The sequence below is a fragment of the Martes martes genome (assembly GCF_963455335.1).
Source record: "Martes martes genome assembly, chromosome: 15".
NCBI classification, from domain to species: Eukaryota; Metazoa; Chordata; class Mammalia; order Carnivora; family Mustelidae; genus Martes; species Martes martes.
The window spans coordinates 11830570-11855855 of record NC_137903.1 but is presented as its reverse complement, the minus strand read 5'-3'; the positions used below and the strand labels follow the sequence as shown (position 1 = coordinate 11855855).

The following is a 25286-nucleotide window of genomic DNA, read 5'->3' as shown; positions in this document are numbered from 1 at the left end:
AGGAAGTAGAGTCCCTCTCTTACTTTGGGCTACTGCCTGTCCCTCCCTTCTTTCCTCTCCTTTCTTCTTTCTTTCCTTCTTCTTTCTTAAAATTTTGTTTATTTATTCAAGAGAGAGAGCACAAACACGGGGAGCAGCAGAGAGGGAGAAGCAGGTCCCCAGTGAGCAGGGGGCCCAACATGGGACTTGGATCCCAGGATCCACGGGATCCTGGGATCATGACCTGAACTAAAAGCAGATACTTAACCGACTAAGCCCCCCAGGTGCCCATAAGCTACTGTCTCTTAATAGAAATGGCATTATGTAATTATAGATCTTCAAATTAAAGAAACTATAGTGTTTCTTTAATGCACAGAATTATATTTATTCTAGTGATGATTAACTTTCCAATGATTTCTTCTCTTTTCTTTCTCTTTTTCCTTTGAAAAGATAATACATGGGCATAGTCAACAGTTCAGGGTAGAAAAGCTTATATGGTAGAAAGAAGATTGTTTCCTGATCCAGACGCTAGACTCTTCTTGAGGCAGTGAACAAAATCAACATGGTCCCCGCTTTGAGATCATCGTGAGATTGTAGGCTAGCTAGTTTATCTTCTAGTAAACTAGGGAGGTTTTTGGTCTTGCTGTTACTAACAGATATGGAAAGGGGAATATTAATCATTCCTTTTAGGAATATATCTTAAGTTTTCATTTTCTTTGAGTAATTTTGTTTTAATTTGGTAAATGGAATTTTTGCTAAATCATGTTTTAACATGAGTAAAAAGTTTGAGCCCATTTTGATAAATATTTTTACCTTTTATCACTTGAGGATCCAGTGAGGGCATAGAGGCCAGAATGTAAGGACTGGGGAGTTCAAGAGACTGTAGATGTAGAATTGAATGCCCCTACTTTGGGGTTCACCAGAATTTTTGCAAACATGTTGTACTTTTTGTTGTCAGCATTATCAGTGTTTCTTTAGGGTTTTTTAAATTGTTGCATGTATTTTAGGGTTTTTTCAAATGTTGATTAAAGTGGGTTGGGGTTTTTTGTTTTGTTTTAATCATCTAGGGGTGCCTGGGTGGCTTAGTGGGTTAAGCCTCTGCCTTCAGCTCAGGTCATGGTCTCAGGGTCCTGGGATCAAGCCCCACATCAGGCTCTATGCTCAGCAGGGAGCCTGCTTCCTCCTCTCTCTCTCTGCCTGCCTCTCTGCCTACTTGTGATCTCTGTCTGTCAAATAAATAAATAAAATCTTTTAAAAAAATCATCTATAGCCACATATTAGGTAGTTCTTAGTGTTTTTTATGTGAAAGTTGCTTTCCAATTTACTGTTTATTTTTTAAGATTATTTATTTGAGAGTGTGTGTGTGTGTGTGTGTGTGTGTATGCATGCATATGAATGGGAGAGGGGAGAAGCAGAGGGAGAGGGAGAGAGAAAATCTCAAGCAGTCTCCCCACTCACCATAGTGCCTGGTGTGGGGCCCAGTTCCATGACTCTGAGATCACAATCTGAGCTGAAATCAAGAGTTGGACCCTTAACCATCTGAGCCACCCAGCAGCCCCAGTTCCTTTACAATTTAAATATACATTTTAGGGCACCTGGTTGGCTCAATCATTAAGTTTCTGCCTTCGGGTTGGGTCATGATCCCAGGGTCCGGGAATCGAGCCCCACATCAGGGGGAGCAGGAAGCCTGCTTCTCCCTCTCCGACTCCTCCTGTTGTATTCCCTCTCTCACTGTGTGTCTCTCTCTGTCAAATAAATAAAATGTTTTAAAAATATAAATAAATAAGTAAATAAATACACATTTTATCATTGCTTCATGGGTGATCTGACACCTTATGGCAACATGGCTCAGGGAAAAACTGAAGGCATTGCCTTGGGCAAATACCGAACCATAAAACAGCTCATTTGCTTTATCCACAGAGGATATAGCATTTGAGTGGGGCTTAATGATTAGGTAGGAAACAGGCCAAAGTATTTTGCAAGTAGAGGGATCAGCAGGAGCTGAGGGCATGGAGGGGGAAAGCATAACACCTAAATAGGAACCATAAAAGGACTGGGTTGTTGGGAGTAGGGTTTTAGAAAGATACACACCAAGTAAGATTGGTTGGCGCAAATTGTAGTGAGCGTTGAATACTGGGTTAAGTAGTTTAAAGTTTTAAATAGGCATGAGGAGTGAGAGTATATTTTAGGAAAAGTAACTGGAGGTTAGAGGCCAGGAAGTCATTGTAAGGCTACTTCAGTATTAATACTTCAGTATTACTACTTCAGTTTGGAGAGCTAAGGCTCTTTGTCCTAAATACCATTGCTCCCATTGTTCTTGTAATTGTAATTCAGTTGTTCTTGTAATTGACAGCATGGTCAGATGTGAACCATTGATACCTTAATACCTTAAAGTTTAGATAAATTGACACAAGTATTATTTAAAATTCCACACTGTGGAGTTTTCTTTTAAGGAATGTTTATAAGGCATTGTCATTGTTTCTCTCTCTCTCTCTTTCTTTACCATTTGAGGACAGAATTTTTAGGGAATTTCCTCAAAGTGATTCAGGTGGACATAAGTATATATTAACAAGAACAGCAAATTGGTTTATTTGACCATTATTTAATCATGGCAGTAAAATGGTATGAGTCGACTGGCGGTCACTGAGTTAGGCAAAATAAATGTGAGCTTTGTCAGAAAAACACAAGCAAATTTTCATCAGCTGTTATTTATATTTTATTTATAGTCAATATATTCATACATTTGTGTTACAGATTGTTTTCTGTGCATCTCCCATTGTGTTGCTTGCATGATGCTCGTTGAATTCTGATTCTGAAGTAGAAGAGATATACAGAATATTGGCCTACAAAAATGACAGACAAACTTAGCCAAACTGTCTGTCAATTCATAGGTCATTTTCCTGCACACCGTTTCCAAGTGATGACTCTAATCTTCCGTTGTCCGGTCCTTCGTGTGACATGACACTTGATTTAGGAAGACGGATATGAATTCTTAATTATTTGTCAGTTTTTTAAGATAGTATGAAAGGTTATCTTTTTTCCTCCGTAAGCAAGTTAATCAAGTGACTATGATTTTCTGTCTTTCTTGGATCTATCTTCCTACTGTAGTGAGTTGGTAACCATCAAAAGTAACAGCATCTCCACTGGAAATTGGCACACAGTCCACATGGAGTTGCTGTTACACTTGATAACCCCATTAAGCAAACCAGAAGATTCCTTCTGCTTTTCTGGCTGAAAAGTCTGTAAGTTAAATCCGTAATTACACTTGTTTCACAAAAGGAAATCTTGATTTTTTCATGCTCTAAATAGGTTTAGAGACTGGTAGATTTGAAATGCTGGTGTTTAATTTTGATTTGAATTAATGTTTTCGTCTGCACTTTATATTTGCATTTGTATTTGCTAAAGATATAATTTCATTTCAGATTTTAACATTATTGATTTTTCTGAATCTGCAGTTATCATTTAGGTAGAAATCTTTTCGTACTTAATAAAGACAGATACTTTTTAGCATTAAAAAAGGTAAAATTTAGGAACATTCGCCACCTAGAAAGGAAAAGAAGTTGTTTATTTTGGATGATTATACCATTCAGCAGTATTTATGCAATAATCTATGCTTTTAGGAAACTTAGCCCCTGATTTCTGGAAATTATGAGAAATTTACTAGAAGCAATCAAGGAATTTCCAGTTCAATTTGAGTGCTAGTTTTGTTTTGTTTTGTTTTGAGATTTATTTTTTCATTTTAGAGAGAGAGAGCATTCAGGAAGCGGGGGGCATTAGGGAGAGTGAAGAATCCCAAGCAGACTCCCTGCTGAGTGCAGAGCCTGATGCGGGGCTTGATCCCAAGACCCTGGGATCATGACCTGAGCTGAAATCAGGAGTCAGGTATTCAACCGACTGCCTCACTCAGGTGCCCCTGAGTGCTAGCTTTAACTATCTCTTGCTCACGTTAAGAATAACGACCTTTTGGTGAAAAAATTTTATAATGTTCATTAAATTAAAAAGTTTTTCTCCGAAATTGTTTCCTAAAGCTTTTAAAACATAAGTATAGGATTAAACTAAAAATAGAATCCCCCTTCAAATTTCATTGTATTCTAGAATTGAATGTATAAATTTAGTAAATAAATTGGAATCATTTAGCCTCTTACCTCATTCTTATTCCAGTAACTTGCAGAAGGAAAGTTGTCTTATAATCCTTAATATTTTCCTTTAATAAAGACAAAACACAGGAAACAGTAAAATGACAGCAAGAGTTTCTTCCTTGCTTAGTGATCTTAATGCTGCATAACTTCTGATAACACGCTAAATAAGCCTTTAGCTCAGTTGATATCAAAGTCTAGAATGATTGGATGGTGTTACAGTGCTCATACCACCTAGTGGATTTTCACTGGTTGAAACCCAAGGAGAGACATGTAATGAATGTGTTTAGATAAGGCCCTCGTGCAAAGTACAAAGTTTTATGATGGATTTATTGGTTTATGAAATACAGCATTAAAATGGAAGTATATAGATTATGTAGTGATAAATGGTTTCACCCACTTTTATCAACAGTAATTTAGACTGACCTTTAGATTATAAGTTAACTATATGTTTGTGTTAAGTATATGATATTATTAACATAAGGGAAGAGTTCTTAAATTTCCAAAGACAAATTTTGACTTTTTCCTTCTATTTTTTCTGAAAAATATTCAAATCACTAAGAAATACATATTTTTAAGACAGTATTATTTAAAATTGTTTTTAAAACTTTTAAAAGCATGATCTCCATTTCATTATAAACAGTTACACTTGTAAAATATTTATCCATAAGGAAACAAGAAGACTAATGTCTTTTGTATGAAGATAGATACGTAAGGATGTCTCACACAGTTGATTATAAGGGACCATGATGATGCAAAGAAATAATCTAAGTCAGGTTGGAAGGATGAATGTGCAGCCGTTAAAATGCTCGCTTAGCTCCTAATAATTGCCTAGTTCCCTCTATATGAAAATCAAATAAATGTAGCCCATCCTGACATTTGGCTTTTTGCTACATCATTATAATGACTGTCTTTTAAGCACTTGTGTAGCATTTGCTTGTATTTCTTTTCCAAATTATCCTTTCAGATTTGTTTGATCTAACATTAAATTTATCTTTATTTTACAATCTAGGATAGTTACCTCAAGTTTGTCGGTCGCCAGTATATGTTTATTTTTTTGAAAATTTTGTTTTTAAAATTCTCTGCCACAATTTTTTAGGGTCATTCAGACCATCAGAGTACGAGTCAAGAAAAAGTTCTCACTTTGTGGTACCAGATCTGTGCACTTAAATTTTGATTTGTTTGGATTGTGAGACTGCTGTCTTTGAAGTCTGCATTCCTGTTTATCATAAATTTTGTTCAGTTTTTATCCTCTAACTCCAGAATTCTCTTTAGCTTCTTTCCTCTTTTCAAAAATACAAGTAATATAATGTTCTAAGATCTCAAAACAGAACTGAGTTGCAGAACATAATGCTTATTAAAGTACATTTAGTACATCATATTTTTATATTTCATAATAAAAAGTAAGGAAACAAGTCATGCTTTAAATATTATGAGCCTTGCTCTGTTAATGAGGCAGAGCTTCTGCCCTCCCCTCTTTAAAGTGTTTCATATTTCTTTTGGATACATTGAAAAAAGTATTCTTTTGTCCAGATTCACATGCATATGCTATGAGGGAAAGTACTGGGTCGTTTACACTACATAAAATATGTGATTTTACTTGTGACAGCTTTTTTGAAGTAAGATGAAAAAAATAATCATTAGTTTAGATAACATTGTGTGGTTATGTCATTTTTAACAAGCATCCTTAGGTAAACTAAAAGAAAAAATCAGACTTTCCTCCTCACTAAAACAAAAACTTATTTTCTTAGAAACATATTTGTAGTAAGATGTATATAAAATGCTTCTTACACTAAAAATCATATATGTGAATGAATTACTAATATCTTTATAAGAAAGTATAACAAAACTTCAATTTTAGTTAGACTCTAGAGTTGGTTGACTAAACTTGGTAGGATTTCGCAGTTGCCTTAATAATTTGTCAGCTGCAAAATTGGGATCTTTCTTTATTGTTTGGTATTTTTAGTTAGAGTTCTAAAACTTCATTGAATTATCTGCTATTTAGGGATATAAAAAAAGAACTTGGTCTCATTAGAGGTGAATTTGGTCTTTTAAAATGGATGGGCCTCACCTATAATTTTAAGGTTACTGAGTAAAATACTAGGACCTTTTCCTTTTTTAAGAATAAAATTTTTCACATAGCCTTCTTTCTGACAGCTTTTCCCAGTGTTCACAGAAACTGAAGCTCAGAAAAATACTATGATGTATTCCTGTCAGTACCTAATAATTCACAGGTAGAATCCGGTCTTTGGACTTGGTGCTTGTTCTGTCAACACTGTAATCTCCATAGACTGACTGGTTCCCTAACTTCATCTCTGGGTCGGGGGTTCACTGTGCATGGGTAATGAGTCTTTTTGCTTTTGGTTAGCAAACCCCAGAGAACAGGAGTGTGAATTGACAATTACAGTGGCGGTCTTGATAGATGAGTTAGAGAAGCTAAAAGGAGAAGTAAACAGGGAATTGAACCATGATTTAGGACACACAGTTTTAAGGCCTGGCATTAACTGTGTTACTTCTGTAGGCTGTTGACTGATTGAAGGATCCCCAAGGCACCAACAGTGTGCCTGTCAGGAGCAACTAAATATTTTTTTCTGTGACTCTACATAGATAGTCCTCGTAAAGTGCTTTGGAAAATACTATGTGTGGTATACACCTGAATGCTTTTTTTTTTTTTTTAAGATTTTATTTATTTGACAGAGATCACAAGTAGGCAGAGAGGCAGGCAGAGAGAGAGAGGAAGGGAAGCAGGCTCCCCGCTGAGCAGAGAGCCCAATGCGGGGCTCGATCCCAGGACCCTGAGATCATGACCTGAGCCGAAAGCAGAGGCTTTAACCCACTGAGCCACCCAGGCGCCCCTGAATACTTTTATTTTGATTGATATTACTAATCCTCATATCTCTTCCTTATTTCCTAATTAAGATGAAATTTGAACTATTTGCTTTTTGTTTTATTTTTTTAATCTATTTATTTCCAGCACATTTAAAACTGTTTTACTGTTTTATTTTAGTGTTTACCTGAAGTTCCAGTCTAATGATAACATTGTAAGAATAAAAAGTCAAAATGACACTCATATTTAGAATCATTCTTTGAGTGTTTCAGAATTGGTACAAACAGGGGCGCCTGGGTGGCTCAGTGGGTTAAGGCCTCTGCCTTCAGCTCAGGTCATGATCTCAGGGTCCTGGGATCGAGCCCCGTGTCAGGCTCTCTGCTCAGCAGGGAGCCTGCTTCCTCCTCTCTCTCTGCCTGCCTCTCTGCCTACTTGTGATCTCTGTCAAATAAATAAATAAAATCTTTAAAAAAAAATTGGTAGAAACATTGTATGTGCTGTAATTGTGTACATGTAAATGCACTTTACTAATATCTGTATAGAGGGGATTGTTCTAGAAAAATAGCATTAGGTTATTCATATTTTCTTTTCCAGTATATTCCTATTTTCTTAACTGTTAAAATGTCCATGTAAACTATATAAAATAGTAATATATAACTAAATATTGTCATATAACTGGGTATTGCACAAAGTTTTTATGGTCTCCTATCACAAAAGTTTATCTTTACTGTTAAAGTCCATTGAAAATGTATGACTACAAGAAATATGGACTTGTGCCCGTTTTAACATTGTTGTCGTTTTTAATTTCTTTAAAATAGATGCTGCTAGTATTATACTTTTTTAGTCTATCTTTCCTAGTACACAAACTTGGGTAAAAACAATTTCCATTTTGAGAGCCTGATTCATAATACCCATTTGATTTTTGCTTCCCACAATGGTTTTTTCATGAACATTCTATGAATTATCAGACCAAGAGAGGTTAAATGATTTGCCCTACATAGTCCTGATTACTGAGAAGCAGATCCAGATTAAGAATATAAAGCTTTTCCTATGTACTACTCTTCCATGGATGCCAACTCTTACAGGCCTGCAGTTAATTCTGTTACTTGCATTAATGGAACGTGGTAGAAGGGAAGATAATCCAAAAGTTAGCTATAGTTTATGTATTTTAATCTGTAAATATTAATACGGGCATGTGTTCTGGTTAACAAAATTACTGTCTAAATTTACCTGACTTCAAAGGTAAATTAATTAAGCAGTTTGAATAATAGCTAATGCTTATATAATACTTACTAGTATGTGCCAGATACTGTTCTAGGCATTTTGTATATAAGCTTAATTAATATCTGTAATAGCTGTCTTGATGATGCTGTTTTTATTTGCATTTTACAGACAGACACAGAAGTGTTAAGTGTTGTGCCCAGGGTCACATAACTAGTAAGTGGTAGAGCCGGGAACTGCACCAAAGCTGTGTGGTTCCAGGGTCCATGCTCTTGACCATTATATGTCCCCTGACTCAGTGGAAAGCAACTAGAGGAAACTGTGATGTCAATAAAGCTGTGATAATAAATTAAAAGTACATTATTCCTGTAAGAAAATCAGTATAAAATTTCCCTGATTTTAATTTTTAAATAATTTATAGTTGTCTATCTTCCCAAAGATATGGTCAATTTCAGTATTCATTTGATGTGTATTAATTGGCTTTTCACTGTGCATTGGGCACACGCTGATTTTCTTGGATCATCTCATTTAGTTGACAGGCATTCTGAGGGAAGTGTCTCGGATTGCTACAGTGTAAGCTCCGTTAGTGCAGGAGTCTTACCTGCCTCGTCAGCTGCTGTACTTCCACTTCCTAGAACAATGCTAAGATATTGGAGGTTCCCAGTAAATATTTTTGAACAAGTGAATTTTCCTTAACAGAGTTCACAACCAAGACTTCGTCTTTGTACTTGGGCCTGGTTGTACGTGAAGTTTTAGTACTTGTGCATAGTCGTACTTGTAGAAAGTGGCAGGGTCAGGATATAGGCTTGGATATCTGTTGTCCAAGTCCATGCTCTAGTGTGGCCTTGCCTCTATGCAGGTGAATTTGGACTTAGTCCTATAAGCGCTGGAAGTTTTAGAAAAGGGATTGGTGTGATAAAAGCAGTTTAAGGAATATAGTCCTATCAAAGATGTGTGGTTTAAATTAAAGAGTTGAGGGGCGCCTGGGTGGTGCAGTCAGGCATCCGACTCTCGATTTCGGCTGTGGTCGTGATCTCAGGTTCTTGAGATCAAGCCCTGCTGGGGGCTCCCGAGTTCAGTGAGGAGTCTGCTTGGGACCCTTTTTCCTTCTCTCTCTGCCCCTCTCCTCCATGAGCATGTGCCCTCCCTCTTTTTCTCTCTCAAATCTTTTTTAAAAAATTAATTAAAAAGATGAGAATAGAGGAAAAGTCAGACCACTGCATCCATCTAGTATTGAGACAATGAGGTTTGACTAATAGTGTATCAGAACAGAACAAAGAACAAATTTGAGTAATATTTCAAAGGTAGAATTGACAGATGTGGGATCTTAATTTGAGCAGACACTGGAGGGAGGGGGAAGAGAAGTAGGAGGTTTTGACTGTACATCCCTGGTTAGAAAATAGACTGATAGAAATAGGGAAATCAGTAACTAAAACAGGGATATCAGAAGAAGTCTTTTTTATTTTAAATGGTAATGTGATCAGTTTGATTTTATATATATTGAATTTAAGATGACAGCCGTAGCCAAGTAAACAAGTAATTGAAGATACTACTACTAAAGTTTGGACGAAAAGATAGGAAAAAATATTCAGCTGATACGGGAAAATAATTATTCTCTTTCTTTTTTTATTTTAGCAGTTTCTTTTTTTTTTTTAAGATTTTATTTATTTATTTGACACAGAGAGATCACAAGTAGGCAGAGAGGCAGGCAGAGAGAGGGGGAAGCAGGCTCCCCACTGAGCAGAGAGGCCTGATGCAGGGCTTGATCCCAGGACCCTGAGACCACGACCTGAGTCGAAGGCAGAGGCCCAACCCACTGAGCCACCCAGGCGCCCTATTTTAGCAGTCTCTTAATTTTAAATGTTCAGTATTAATCACTGTAGTTCATTGAGCAATTCTGCCTTTTCCCTCCGAAAACAGCCAGACCACTGAGCATATTATTAAACTAGTGGAAGAACATGGCAGCGATGTCTGGTGGACTCTTCCCCCTGAGCAACTTCTTCCGGAAGAAGTCTTATCTCAGGTAAATTTCCGTGGGTATTTAACAGCCTCTGTGTGCACTACATGACTTAATGACAACATGTGGGATTCCTGGGAGTTAAAAAGTTGTTCTGTCATGGTGTAAAGTTAATGAATTAATTCCCTATGAATTAGGAGCCCGTGCAGTTTGAGAGTAGATGTTTTTGTTTAACCGTAGAAGCTTGGTATTTCATATGGCAGTAAAGTGCAAGGGTTATTTGTTATCTTATTGAGGGCCCAGATTGATTTTAACTGATTTAGTTGACTAAGCAGATACAGTTGTTAGTCTGAGAGTAGTTCCTAATGGTGGTATGTCAGGATTTGAATTCTGTAGGATCTGAATTCGAGGTAACTGATTGCTTCACACATGAAAAAATCCAAGTTAGATGATCATTTCAAGAAATGAAAACAATTTATATCTATGTTGGTAAATATGTCATTAAGTGGCCACAGTCATCTTTACATGCGGATGAGGCAGTTGTACTGAATTGCAAAATACATAGAAATGTTTTAAGTTTCATTTTAAAATGTGAGTTTAATGCTTGTAAGCATTTGATTATTTTAAGGCTTTTTTGGGTCCTTATTGTGTATGTTGTGATCTTTGCATAATTAAAATGTTTTCACGTTATCTTACTAGGTTGGTGGTCCTGATGCTTTGGAATATGCGCCTGGTCAGGATATTTTGGACATCTGGTTTGATAGTGGAACTTCATGGTCTTATGTTCTTCCAGGTAATTTTAAATAATAGATTATAAACCAGTCAAGTGGTTTTGAAAATACATAAAAGTTACTCAGAGGCAATCTATAATCTAGGAATATTAAAAAATATTTGGAAGAAAACCTTTTTTGGTGGGGGCAGCAGGGAAGAAAATCAAAAATCTCCTGCTATGGTATAATTTTAGATCTAGAAGAGCTCTTGGAGATCATTTAATCCAATGATTTCTAAACTTCTTCTGTTTTTTCAAACGAAATTTCACATAGAACCACGATATATAAGAGATTAAAAATGGGAATTTTCTTCCTCCCCTCAATCAGCTCATTCTCCTTGACTCACTTGGCAATCCCAAGGCACTAGTTCTGTAAGGTTTAGAAATCACTGAAGCAGTCTGACCCTCATCATTTTTCAGAACAGGAAATGAAATTAAATTAGAGCCAAATTAGGTGATGGTCACATAGTTTAGTAGAATCAGACTAGCACTCCCATACCCTGATTTTTGGTTCTTGTTTTTCTCATACAGCCTTGCCCTTTCACAACTCTTCCCCTTCTGTACAGACGGCTGGCTGACTTTATACTTACTCATAGTTGGGGCACACTCTTGACTCACTGCATAAAGAGAAGGGAGAGGCTGGGCAGGAGTTAGAAGGGAGAAGTAGGGGCAGGTGCACATTCAAGGTTGTGTTGAGATGCTTAAGAAGATATCCTTAAAGATGCCAAGTGAACACCAGAGGTAAAACGAAGACTAAAGCTGGAAGTCACTCTGAAGTTAAAGACAGGGATGAGGTAGGTGGCAGGGAAGGGGAAGTGGATCAGACACTTCCTCACACTGCCACGAAGGAACAACTTCAGCCTGAAAGATCTTGCTTGCTTTCTGGAGCCAGAGAATGTGGGGAAGTAGCTTGTCTGTGTAGCTGGCCGTTATTAAGGGATTGAAAGGGATTGGCCCAAGTTTTACCTGAGGTATATACTTCTGTTCTGGGCCTCACTACTAAGAGGGCATATATATGACTCCCAGTAGGTAAATAAGTTCATTTGGGCCTTTCTACTAGCTGAGGAAATTTGAAAAGCAAAATCCACATAAATTTCACGTTTCCTCTGTATTATAGCTAAAATATCTATGGTAACTCATAATAGCCACATACAAATTACATATTAGTAAATATTTTACAATTTTTATTTAATGATTTTCAGAATTATTATTCCATAAGTTTTCCCCACCCTAAGAGAAAAAACTGCAAGCTTAAGTACTTTGTTTTCCGAAATTATATTGAAAATGGGAGCAAATAACACTACATCAGGTAGGTAGGTTAAGCAGTGCTGTAAATTGGAGGAAGAGTTATTTATCTGTCATCCTGAATTTCAAGAAGAGCATGCCATTTGCAGAGCAGTGTTTTTGATATTCCAGAGCGCATTCACTTTTTTGGCCTTATGAGCGTTGCCGCTACAAGTACCGTTGCGCTATAATTTCTGGGGTGGTTTCACGTTACTCCGTGCAGCAAGCACGCTTTATTCTTAGAGCCGTTGGCTGGGGAAACTCTGTGGAAACGCATGAAAACCCATCTGTGCTGCTGTGAGTGGTACCGATGGGGTTTGGTCGTATTCTTTCTAGTTTGTGATATTCTTAGCCAAATATTTGACTGCGACAGAAATACTTCATTGAATGAAATTAATGATAAAACTGCACCTAAGCAGTAGACCATTCTTTTCTGTCGTATTTAGATAATGAATTCAAAGAAATAAAACTGATTTGTTATTCAAACAGGTATTGTGTTACCTGCATGGAAGGCTTCCAGAACATAAACTACCTTTAAAGATAATACACACAAGTCCAATTGTAAACTGTAGTTTCTTCTTTTTCCCTGAGATGCCCTGTTCCTCCTCATCTTCCCCTCAGTCAGTCAGTCAAAAATCTTATGAGGTCAGTTAATAAGAGTTAGACTAATTAGCTTATATTTTATCCCATTTTTGTTCTGAGCTTTTTTTGTTCTTTTGCAATAAAAAATTGCCAAAAACAGGGAGAAAGAATGAAATGGGAAAGAACCCAGATACTAAGTAAATTCATAGTTTGAAAAGCCGTGAAAGAAAGGTGATTTTCCTTAAAAGGAAGAGAGAGGAGAGGGAGAGAGAAAGGGTTTGCTGAGAAGGGTTATTGTACTTTCATTCTCAAATGCTTGTATTAATTCTAATAAATGATTCAATGTCTGCGTATTTCCCAAAGATTTATATTGTTGCAAAATAAAATCAACTTGACTTTGAGCTTAATTTAGCTACCAGTCTTCATCAATACCTATTGATGTTTAACAAGACGAATTTGGTGATTATAGCTTACATAACTGGTTTTACTTTTCGCTGACAGGTTTTATAGCAGTGAAAGAGATATGAATGTTAACACCAGGTCAAGGATCTGTTTCATCGTTAGTTCAAGGTCAATAGTACTTAAACTGAAACTGGAACTTTCTGAAAGGGAACGGCATTTTTAAATGAATCATTTCTAAAAACATTCTTTTAACATTTATGAAAGGCATTAATTATTGCAGTGATTTTAAAATAATGTTTTTCAAAAATTTTAAGCAGATTTTATTTTTTAGAACAGTTTTGGAGGAAAGTACAGAAATCCCATACACTCTGCCTCCCCCGCTGTCAGCCCACACTACGGAGGTACATCTGTTACTGTTGAGGGACCTCCACTGGCAAATCATTGTCACCCAGAGTCCACCGTTTACGTTGGAGTTCACTGCTGGGGTTGTGTGTTCCATGGGTTTGACAAATACATAATGACGTGTATGTATCATTCTAGCATCACACAGAATAGTTTCACTGCACTAAAAATTTGCTCCACGTTCATTCCTTCTTCCCTGCTACCCCCGGCAACCAGTGACCTTTTCACGCTCCAGAGTTGTGCCTTTTTTGGAATGTTACATAGCTGAAGTCCTATAGTATGTTGCTTTTCAGATTGGCTTCTTTTACTTCATAACATGCATTGATGGTTCCTTCATGTCTTTTCCTGGTTTGATAGGTCATTTCTTTGTAGTGCTGAGTAATATCTCATTGTTTGGATAAGCCATAACTTACCCATTCACCTAGTGAAGTAATTGGTATTTTAAAATACTTATTCTACTTCATTTATGGTTTTTCTCTAAGGTTTTATTTATGTATTTCTTTGAGAGAGAACATTCTGGGGGTTGGGGGTACAGAAGGGGAGTGAAAGGAAGAGGGCAGAATCCCAAGTGGACTCCCCACTGAGCACGGAGCCGGGCCTGGGGCTCCGTCCCATGACCCCTGAGTTCATGACTTGAGCCAAACCAAGAGTTGGCTGCTCACTTGACTGAGCCCCCCAGGGCCCCTCTGTTTTGTTTTGTTTTTTTTTTTAAATAGAGAGAAGTAACTTGAAGCAAATAGAAAAAAGATCATTTTTTGAAAGAGAAACTAAGATTTACAACTTAGATTTACAAATGACTTTTTTTAAAAGGTCAGCCTTTTAAAAACATCTAAAATACTTTTTAAAAGCCTAATTTTAAAAATTAATAATTATATTTTAACATTTTTACAAATTATTTTTGGTTTAAATTATTTTCAAATGTTCCATTGGTTAAGCAGCAGTTTTGACAAATACGGTTTTGTGCTGGTTCTAGAACCTGCCTTCTTAAATGCAATAATCTTGCTCAAAATTTATCAATTAAGCCAAGTTAAACTAATCTACGATTACAGATTACTCAAGGTTTTTTTGCTGATTTGCTTTAATAGTTTTTTTAAAATAACTGGCTTATTCTTTATTTACTGCCATGCCTAAATCATAATCTTAGAGGTTTATTTTCTGAACAGTTTATTATTCCCTCTAAATGTGAATTTTTATAATTTTCTTAAAAGAAAAATTTACTGCGATAGAAATACTTTTTGCCACATGGTTAATTGCTACTCTTCCTGGAGTTTTACAAGTCCCAAGTTTATTTCTACTTCCATAAAAAAGTTCTGATTTTTCTTTTACTAAAAGTTTGGGGGAGCGTGGCTGGCTTAGTCTTGGAGGAGCATGTGACTTCTTGATCTTGGAGTCATAAGTTCAAGCCCCATGTTGGCGGGGAAGAGATTATTTAAATAAATAAAACTTTAAAAAATATATATTCAAGAAAAAAAAGCATAAAAGATTAAAAAATAGAGAAATAATTAGCACCATTCCTCCCTCTTGTACCTTGTACGCTGCTATTGGGGTATAATGTGGTGCAAACTTACTGGAAATGATTTTTGCATTAGGTCTTAAGAGCTTTGGAGTAGTTTCAATCCTTTAACCAAAAAAATTCTATTTGAAGGCATCTCTCCTATAGAGGTAGTCAGATCTGGATGAAGAATTGTGTGTGAGGATTTATTACAGTGTTATTTTTTTTACAGTGTTTTTTCTAACAGTACATGATTTGACACAGTAGCTCATTGTCCTATGTGTAGATAAATGACTAAATCCATGTGATATACGTACAAATGACAGAATGATATGCAGCCATTCAGTCATGTTTTTGAAAAATAATTGTGGGTATGGTTTTATCTGAGAGCATGTTACATTTTAAAAGTGCAGAATACAAAAAAAAAGTGGGATGCAGGCAAATTATCTTGATAGGCTAACAAACCCATGGAAATGCTGAAGAGCACAGACAAAATACTTGAAGGAAATAAGCTGAAATAAAGTGATTATCTCTAGGTAGTGGGATGTATGTGATTTTATTTTTTTGAACTTCTCAATGTTTTATAAGTTTCTTGAAGTGAGAATATACATTTTTGTTAGAAAAAAATCATTACTAAAAACAAACTTGCTAAAATAGGAAATAGTCTGAATAATTCATTATATGAGGTTGTACAGTAATTCCAGCATTGGAAGGTACAGTATTCCAGCACGTGAGTTTGACTTTCCTTGCTATTTCTTACCATCCAAGACTAGACTTATCTTTGTTTTGAAAGTTCCCACACACTTAAATTTTTTCATTTGTTGTCAAGAGCTTTGCTACACGCGAACTCCCCCACTCCCCAATCCTCGCCCCAACCCACTCCATCTTCTTCCGCAGCTTCACACACCACCTTGAAAGGCTCTGGCTTGCAGAAATTTTCTGGGACTACACCTCCTTTTCTAGGATGGTATTTTGCTTCTTACCCAGTTTCAGCAATTCAATATGTGTATGAGAATGAAAAGACATCGAGACTTTACCCTTGATAAGTATTAACTGTTTCGTTCTGCTCTTATTAATTGGCTGATGTCCTCTTGTTCTTTTAGAATGTTACAACCTGTATTTCTAGGACAGGACCAGAGACTATATATTTTTAAAACAGTTTAGGATAACTAATCACATTTTCACAAGTATTGTTTCATATAAGAACGGTTTGAAAAAATTACTCCCTTTTGTAATTTGCCATCAGGAAACACCAGTGCTCTTTACAGTCGCTGTAATAATTAACATTTACGGATTGTTTACTGTGTCCAAAGCACGTCCTCTTACCTCTTTAATCTCTGTAACAACCTTACAAGGTAAACAGATTTTGGTGTTGTCCTCATTTTAGTGAAGAAGAAGTGGGAACGATGGAAGGTCCAGCTGAGCCCCCACAGCTGGTCCGTGCCGCGGCCGAGACTTGGACCTGGGAGTCTGAGTACAGCGCCTGCACCGTCCTGGGATTGCATTTGTCCTGACTCCTGTAAAGCCTTGGGCAACAACAAACTTTTTAGGCATTTTAGGGCTGACAAAGGTTTTAGAGACGAAAGCCCTTGTGTTTTAGGTGTGTTAATCAAGGCTTAGGTGCAGCAGCTGTGCCAAGCGGACAGAACCATAGTCTGACACCAGGCTGGGGGCTGTGAGTGATCATTTCCCGAGCCCACAAGCAGGCATCTTTCAGAGATGAAGAGGGTTTGCTGATATTTTCCTGCTCTTTCATTATCTACTTATTTTAGGAGACGATTTCCACCAGCATTCTGTTATTGACCATCTCACTGATGGTTGCCATATCCAAAATTTGGTCACCAGTAGGAAGTGAACATTCTGGGTGGGAGGGGGTTTGAGATCTGGCATCATAAAAATTTAGGGTCACAAATGGCTACAGATCAGGAGAGGAAGAGTAGGGAATAGATGTAGTGCTCTAGACGTCGAGGCCAAGACCTTATGTTCTTATTGCCTGTATGCATTTGTCTGGTTATGCTCTTAGACTTTCCTAGCTGCACAGACTGGCTGAGCTGTAGTTTTGCCTTGATGACGCCCCAAACAGTTATTTCTTATTTAACATAAAATCCGTCCCACTAGTAATCAGCTCCAAGAAGGCACTACCAGATTTCTTTACATTTCTCTCTTCCCAGTGTCTAGTACAGTGCCTGTCAGGTAATAAGAGCTCAGAAATGTTGAATGAATTGAACTGGCATGATTTAATTGTTTTGACTTTGTCTCCTGCTTCCACCCACATGCCCGTTTTTCACATAAGGATTACACTGAATCCTTGATGGTAGGACCTAAGGACAAATCTTCATTTCACAACTCAAAAGGATTACGGGGCTTCTTAGAGTTGTGAATTTAGATTTAAAATATGGAAATCATCTTTCCCAAAGACCTCATGTTCTTTAAAAAAAAAAAAAAAAAATGTGGCACCTGGGTGGCTCAGTAGGTTAAGCGTCTGACTCTTGGTTTCAGCTCGGGTCATCATCTCAGGGTTGTGAGATTGAGCCCTGCATTGGGCTCTGTGCCCAGCAGGGAGTCTTCTTGAGGTTCTCTCTCCTTCTCTGCCCTACCCCAACTCATACACACTCTCTCTTTCTCTAAATAAATAAATAAAATCTTAAAAAACAAACAGATATTTTACTCTGAAAAGTCACAGAGTAAAGAAGTAGCACATACCCTTCATCTAGATTTTCCAAAGTTAGCATTTTACTACGTTTACTTCATATATTTTTCCCTTGTGTGTGTATATAAACACTCTTCTGTGCCATTTAAGGGTAAGTTGCAGACTTGATGCTCTTTTATCCCTAAATATTTTGGTGTATATTTCCTAAAACTCAGCAGTCTCTTGTATAACCAATATGAAAATCAAAATCAGGAAATTAACCCTGATTCCATCTTGTTCCCTCCAGACCTGATTCAGCTTTCGCCCAGTAATGTCCTTTACAGGAAAAGAGAAAAAAATGGAAAGTGTCCTCAAGCCAGCCTAGTGTTATTGGTGGCATTTAGTTGTCCTCTCCCTTTCGTCCCATTTTGTTCTTGTCTTTCATGTCCTTGACATTCATGAATGTACAGGCTATTTTGTAGATGGTCCCGCATTTTGCGTTTATCCCTCATGATGAGATTTAGACAAGGCATTTTGGGCAGGAATATCACAGAAGTGATACTGTGTCCTTTTCAGTACATCCTAACAGAAGTCATACGACGATTTACTGGTGATGGTGAGCTTGGATCCCTTGGAGGTGGTGTCAGCCTGTTTTCTCTCTTTCTGTCTTGTTGGTTACTTCTCACGCCATCTCCCTATAGAAATTGTTGGGTTAGAAAGTATCTTGCAGGGAGATACTTTAAGACTGGAAATACCAAAATTTTACCTAGTGGTTAAGCACCCTTGATGATTCTTGACTGAAATGACTTACTTAACAATGTTTGCCAAATGGTCTTTTATCTCAGGTTATTAGCTCTTGAATTAACCCTGGTTTATTGTTGAAAGCAGAAGTAGCTCTCAAGCTTGCTTATACATGTGTCCCAACAAATTTGACTTTTTCTTTCTTTCGCTATATCTTTTTGAAAAGACTTGATTTTTTTAGAACATTTTGAGATTTATAGCAACATTAAGAGGAAGGTATAGAGATTTTCCACATTCCTCTTGCCTCCACAGACAGTCAGCCTCTCTCATTGTCCACACCCTCCAGCAGAGCGGCACGGTCGTTACAAGACATGAACCTATAGACACACATCATAACCCCCCAAAGTCCACAGTTTACATTATGGTTTACTGTTGCTGATGTACATGTTACGGGTTTGGACAAATGGATAAAGGACATGTATCCGTCATTATAGTATTGCATAGAGTATTTTCACTTATAAAATTATTAGATGCTCATTTTCATTTAGAAGATTTAACTGGAAATATTGATACTGGTAATTATTATTAATCAGTGCCCAGTTTAGGTAGTGTTTTAGTTGCCTGTGGTTAGGAGATCATACTCCAACATTTACTCTCTCCATCTTAATAAACGGGCAGTGAGGATAAGAGCTCAAGTGAATGCATTCATTCAGTCTACTCTCAGGTATAGCATGACACGAGAAATCACGTGATTATTTTTAATACATTGATACATATTTATTTTCATTTTCTAATTTTAGTTGACTTTAACTTCTGTGTTTTTTCATATTTATTTTTGAGGTACTGACCAGAGAGCAGATCTATACTTGGAAGGAAAAGACCAGCTTGGCGGTTGGTTTCAGTCTTCTTTATTAACAAGTGTGGCAACGAGGAAAAAAGCACCTTTTAAGTAAGTATTAAACCTGAGCTGAACAGGTCCCCACACTTTGAGTACTTCTGCCAGGTACTCGCTTGATTGTGCTTCGCAGATCCTGCGTTTTTTTTTCAAATTGAAGGCTCAGGACTTCCGTGGAGGAAGTGCCTGCAGATGTGGTGGGAACAGGATGTGGTGGGAACAGCGAGAGAGCCAGCACCAGAGTGGAGCCCGTGGATGGGACGGAACTGCGCAGTCCCGTGGTCTGACTTTCACGGTTGAGGGGCCACGTCTCGTGGATGAACAGAGAAAGTGGTGTCGGAATCCGCTCCCAGTGAAGAGGCTGGGAAGACTGTTGGAACGACAACAAAGGATTTAGAATATTACGTTAACTTAGCTTGTGAAGCAGCAGCAGGATTTGAGAGGGTTGGCTCCAGGTTTGACCGTAGTTCTGTCCTGGGTAAAGTGCTAGCAAGTACCACGTGGTGCAGGCAGATTGTTCACGAAAGGCTGAGTCAGTTACTGTGGCAAACTTCGTCGTTGTCTTAAGAAATTGCCACAGGGCGTCTGGGGGGCTCAGTCCGTGAAGCGTCAGCCTTTGGCTCAGGTCCTGATCCCTCTGTTCTGGGATCAAGCCCCGCGCTGGGCTCCCTGTTCAGCAAGGAGCCTGCTTCTCCCACTTCCTCTACCCCTTCCCTTGCATGTGCTCTCTCTTGTGCTCACTCTCTCAAATAAATAAAATCTAAAAAAATAAAATAAAAACAGTTGCCACAGTCACCCCCACTGGCAGCACCCTCTGCCCTATATGGTCAGCAGCCATCAGCCTTCCCCAGCAGAAAGATGACAACTTGCTGAAAGCTCAGGTGATAGTTAGCATTTTAGTTAGCAATAAAAGTATTTCTGAATTAAGGTATGTAGATTCTTTGTTTAGACCTAAAGCTGTTATACTCAATAGACTGCAGTATAGTGTAGACAGAAATTTCATGTGCACTGGAAACCAAAAAATTTATTTGAGTTGCTTTATTGCAGTGGTCTGGAGCCAAAGGTGCCGTATCTCCAAGGTGTGCCTGATTAGAAAACACCTCCTGTATTAGCTCAGTCTTGTTTCATGAGATAGTAAGAGTTTGAAGTTAAAAAGAGCGAGAGAGACAAAGGAGACAACAATACAGAGCAGTCTTGTGACCAATATACCCTGTCATTCCCACAAGAGGTGACATCAGCATTTACCGGAACAGTGGGGACATCTGTGAAGAGCTCGATCTTAAAATATGGGCAGACTTGACCCAGAGCAATATAGAGAAGGGTACTCTATGTTGATTGAAGACACTCTGAGGTCAAATATCCTTATATTTGTAATATCCACAAGTGGTTAATGGACTGAAACGTTCCATTAGTGAATTTTATTAGATTTTATTAGATTTATTAGATTATATTTATTAGATATATTTATTAGATTTGGTATTCCTGTTAAGGTACATATCATTGATTTCAGAATGGTTCTTAAATAGCTTAAGATTATTGCTGGTTCAGAATGAAAACTCATCCCAGAAAAATTTCCATGTTTGTTTCTTACAGAACATGCTTTTTCACGCCAGTAGAACAACAGCTGTATTTGTCGCAAATTGTCTTTTTGAAAATAATTTTGAGATGATAATCTGCTCTTTTTAAGACATACTTTTTCTTGGTTAGTTTTAGTGATCAAAATCAATACCTAATAGATGCGCAGGAAATATTTGTTTAGTGAAGGTAAACATGAAAAATTTTTCTTTAAGTAAAGAGCTTACTGTACAACAATCATGACAAATAAGCAGCTGAGAATTAGACTTTCAAGAAAAGCGTTCATAATCTGTCCAGAAAAACCCTGGTTTTTTTTTTTCAAGATGAGATACTCTTTCTAAGCTATAAGTGATCTTCAAAGAGATCATGATAGCTGTGCTTATTATTGTAATGGCTGATTTGTCTTCTTAGGACAGTGGTGGTTCATGGATTTACCCTCGGAGAGAAGGGAGAAAAGATGTCCAAGTCTCTTGGGAATGTCATTGATCCTGATGTGGTCATCAGCGGAGGACAAGTAAGTAGGTGGTTCTTTAAAACTTTTTGTTTTGGGGTGCCTGGGTGGCTCAGTCGGTTAAGCATCTGCCTTCGGCTTGGGTCATGATCCTGGGGTTCTGGGATCAAGCCCCATATCAGGCTCGCTGCTCAGTGGGGAGTCTGCTTCTCCCTCCACCGCTCTTGTGTTCTCTCTCACTCTTTCTGTCTCAAATAAATAAATAAAATCCTAAAAAATAAAAACAGCTTTTTTGTTTTAACACTTTTAAATTGGCAACCAAAACGTTGATGTAGTTATTTCAGTGTAAAACAACAGCAACAAAAATATCGGCAACAGCGTCAACAGCAACATCAACAACTCTCTTTTATGCTCCTAGTGGGTGCCTTACCACGTTTTAAATCTTTTTTTCTCCCAAGTTTTTATTTAAATTCTAGTTAGTTAACATGTAGTGTAACATTAGTTTCAGGAGTAGAATTTAGTGTAAATCTAGACTCTTAATGATTTTAATGAAAAAGGGAAAGACAGATTGTGGCCCTGTTGGCTTGTTTCAGGTCTGAATCTCTGATTAGGTTCTGAACCACGCTATCCACCCCCCCCCCCAAGATGTATTTATTTGAGAGAGAGAGAGAGCATGTGTGCAAGCAGGAAGAGCAGAGGGAAGGAGAGAGAGAGAAACTCCCCACTGAGCGTGGAGCCTAGCGTGGGGCTCTATCTCATGACTCTGAGATCACGACCTGAGCCGAAATCAAGAGTTGGATGCTTAACTGACTGAGCCCCGCCCCCCCCGCACCCCATCCCTTCTTTTAATTGAACTTTAAAAATTTGTAAACATTTATTTAAAAAACCAAAAATTTACAGTTACATGGAAATGGTGTAAGAAACAAATGAGATTGCAACTTCTTGTTTCATTATTATATTCTCAGAAATTATACACTTTAAAGCAAGTCATTAATGGACCAGCAGATCTGGGGTTGCTAATAATCTGGTTTATTTTGGAGTTGCTTTCAGAAATCACTCGTCTGTTATTTTACTCGTTTGGCTTTTTGCCGCCCTCCTAATGTCCAGTAATCATTGCTCTGTGTGTGGAGTTTCCGGGGAGCGCGGGAAGGGAAGACCAGGCCCTCCTGTTCCCGCTAGGCCGCTGGGGCGTCATAGAGGCATCTGGGCCCCCGCCCCGCCCCCAGCCGTAGTGGAGGGAGGGGTGCGGCCGCTCGCCCCCGTCTGCACTCGCAGCGGGACTGCAGAGCGCTCTGTTTCCCGGTGTTGTTCACACGCAGCTGATTCCGAGATTGTTGGCCCTTGGCTCATTACAGTGCAGGGATATTCTGTGCCCACGCTGTGCTCACATATTTATGAGGAGGAGTACCTAAAACATTTGTTCACCTAATTAGAGTTGAAAGCCATTTATTTGTCGATGCGTCTTTTTCCTCCGCTGAAAGGATCCAAACAAGGAGCCTCCGTACGGTGCTGATGTCCTTCGCTGGTGGGTAGCCGAGTCCAATGTCTTCACCGAAGTGACCATTAGTCCGTCTGTACTTAACGCTGCCAGAGATGATATTAGCAAGGTCAGAGTTGTTGTTCTCCCTATTTCTGAATAAAAGGTTGGCTAAATTACAGTTTTTTTGAATGAAGGACATTTTGTTTGGTATTGCAAAACAGCAAGAATGAGTTTTTACACGTGAGCACTTAAAAATATCCTGTGTTTATTTGTTTAAAAATATTAATAGTGTAATACAAAAATTTTATAGACTGCCTTTTATATTTTATAAAATATAGGGTAATACAATATTATACTATTTTATATACTTTTCATGTGCTCAGTGACCTTTCACATTTATTCCATTGATCTTTATTCTTGCCTGGGAAGCAGGTGAAAATAACATTCTTACCTATATGGATGAATAAGCCGGGCTGCTGAAAGGTGATTTGCCTTTATAAGATTATAAAGAAATAAAATGAGAAATCAGTCTTCATGTGTAGAGTCCAGGGGTTCCTTCTGTAATTCTGCTGTTGAAATGAGAGTCTCTTTTTTTTGCATTTGTAGTCTGATTTAGGAAAGTTATTTATTTTTTTTTCTTTTAAAGATTTTATTTATTTTACAGAGAGAGATCACAAGTAGGCAGAGAGGCAGGCAGAGAGAGAGGGGGAAGCAGGCTTCTGCAGAGCAGAGAGCCCGATGTGGGGCTTGATCCCAGGACCCTGGGATCATGACCTGAGCTGAAGGCAGACGCTTAACTGATTGTGCCACCCAGGTGCCCCTAGGAAAGTTATTTTTTTAAGAAGTATCCCATTAAGAAAGTAACATGAGTTATAGAAAAATTATAGAAAAAGTAACTTTTCAGTAAGAATTGAAGACCGCATGTATTTTTTGACTGCGTGTTTTTTCTCAACATCAATAGCTCAGGAATACACTCCGCTTTCTTCTGGGAAACGTTGCTGGCTTCAACCCAGAAACGGATTCCGTTCCCGTTAACGACATGTATGTCATAGACCAGTACATGCTGCACTTACTGCAGGATTTAGCAAACAAGGTAAGCGTGAATTAATAAGCTCCTGGAAAATAAAATATCAGTGCTGCTGAGTGTTGAAATTGGAGTTGTGTGCAGGCAAACAGACCTTACTAGAAATAGTAACCATAGCACTGAGAAGAGTTATACTTGATAAATTCCATACATACTGAGGTTGACTATAGGTATGAAGTCGTAGGATTTCTTTCCTGGTTTTTCAAAAGACTCGCGGTACCTGGTGGAAATGTAGGCCCAGCCTTCCCCTAAGACCACATTTTCCTCTCAAGATCAGCTTTATGCCGTTCTCTAGCAGGAGGGAGTAAAGTAGGCCTATATCTGATCTACAGATGTACCCCTCAAAGTATAGAAATAAAATGATTATTCCTGTGTGTTTTGTAAGATATTTTTTCATTTATATATAAAACATATAATGTGTGTTTGCTCAAAAATTGGAAGTGTAGTTGCTTCCATGTACCGTTAAGTCAGAGACATACCTGCAGATTTTTGCCCGATTTTACTTTGCAGGCATAAATGAGGGAACATTGGTAACTTGCACTCTTTGCTCTTTTAAAGTGGTGTGGTTTATGACTTTAAACCTGATGCCTTCCTTTGACGAGTGTTCTTTTCTAGTTTCCAGAGTGGAATATTCAGTTTTTTCTGGCTATAGTTGAATTTGATACCAGAAATGTTTGAAAGATCCTGTCACTCTTGTGTATCTCCTGTTCCGTATTTTTCTGCCTTTGAAACATATTTTGTGGGGCGCCAGGGTGGCTCAGTTGGTTAAGCGTCTGCCTTCGGCCTAGGTCATGGTCCCAGGGTGCTGGGATCAAGCCCCGTGTCAGGCTCCTTGCTTTGCGGGGAGCCTGCTTGTCCCTCTCCCACTCCCCCTGCTTGTGTTTCCTCTCTCGCTGTGTCTCTCTCTGTCAAATAAGTAAATAAAATCTTTAAGAAAACAATTATCGAAACATATTTTGTGAAAAGGTACATATTTTGCTCATGATGACTTGCATTTTCATTGGTTTACTGCAACTTCCAAATTTATTTTGGCTTTTGTTCCTAGATTACTGATTCATACAAACAGTATGATTTTGGAAAAGTTGTTCGACTGTTACGAGCATTTTATACCAGAGAGCTTTCGAACTTTTATTTCAGCATAATCAAAGACCGGTACGTATGACTGAACACTGAAATATTCAGATGCCTCTTGAGCGTCTCCTTGGCAGGTGGGCGTACAGTGGTGAGCACGATGGGCGACGCTGTGCAGTTAGGAAGTTGGGTTCTTGAGTCAAGTGATAAGACACACCTCATGGGATTATGAGAAGAGAATTTAAGGAACATAAGGGATATGCTTTGCGCTGCGATTGAGAAAGTAAGTGCTCAGTGAGGAAGGGGTGC

General features: G+C 38.1%; 1 protein-coding gene across 1 annotated transcript in view; it reads left to right on the top strand.

The window, feature by feature from the left end:
- IARS2 (isoleucyl-tRNA synthetase 2, mitochondrial) overlaps positions 1–25286 on the top strand; it is a 59584-nt gene that overhangs the window by 27980 nt on the left and 6318 nt on the right. Inside the window, exons 13-19 of the mRNA XM_080824366.1 lie at positions 10084–10186; positions 10820–10913; positions 19262–19370; positions 21303–21405; positions 22824–22949; positions 23784–23915; positions 24952–25058. Coding sequence (XP_080680492.1) covers positions 10084–10186; positions 10820–10913; positions 19262–19370; positions 21303–21405; positions 22824–22949; positions 23784–23915; positions 24952–25058 — 774 coding nt within the window. The remainder of the gene's footprint in view (positions 1–10083; positions 10187–10819; positions 10914–19261; positions 19371–21302; positions 21406–22823; positions 22950–23783; positions 23916–24951; positions 25059–25286) is intronic.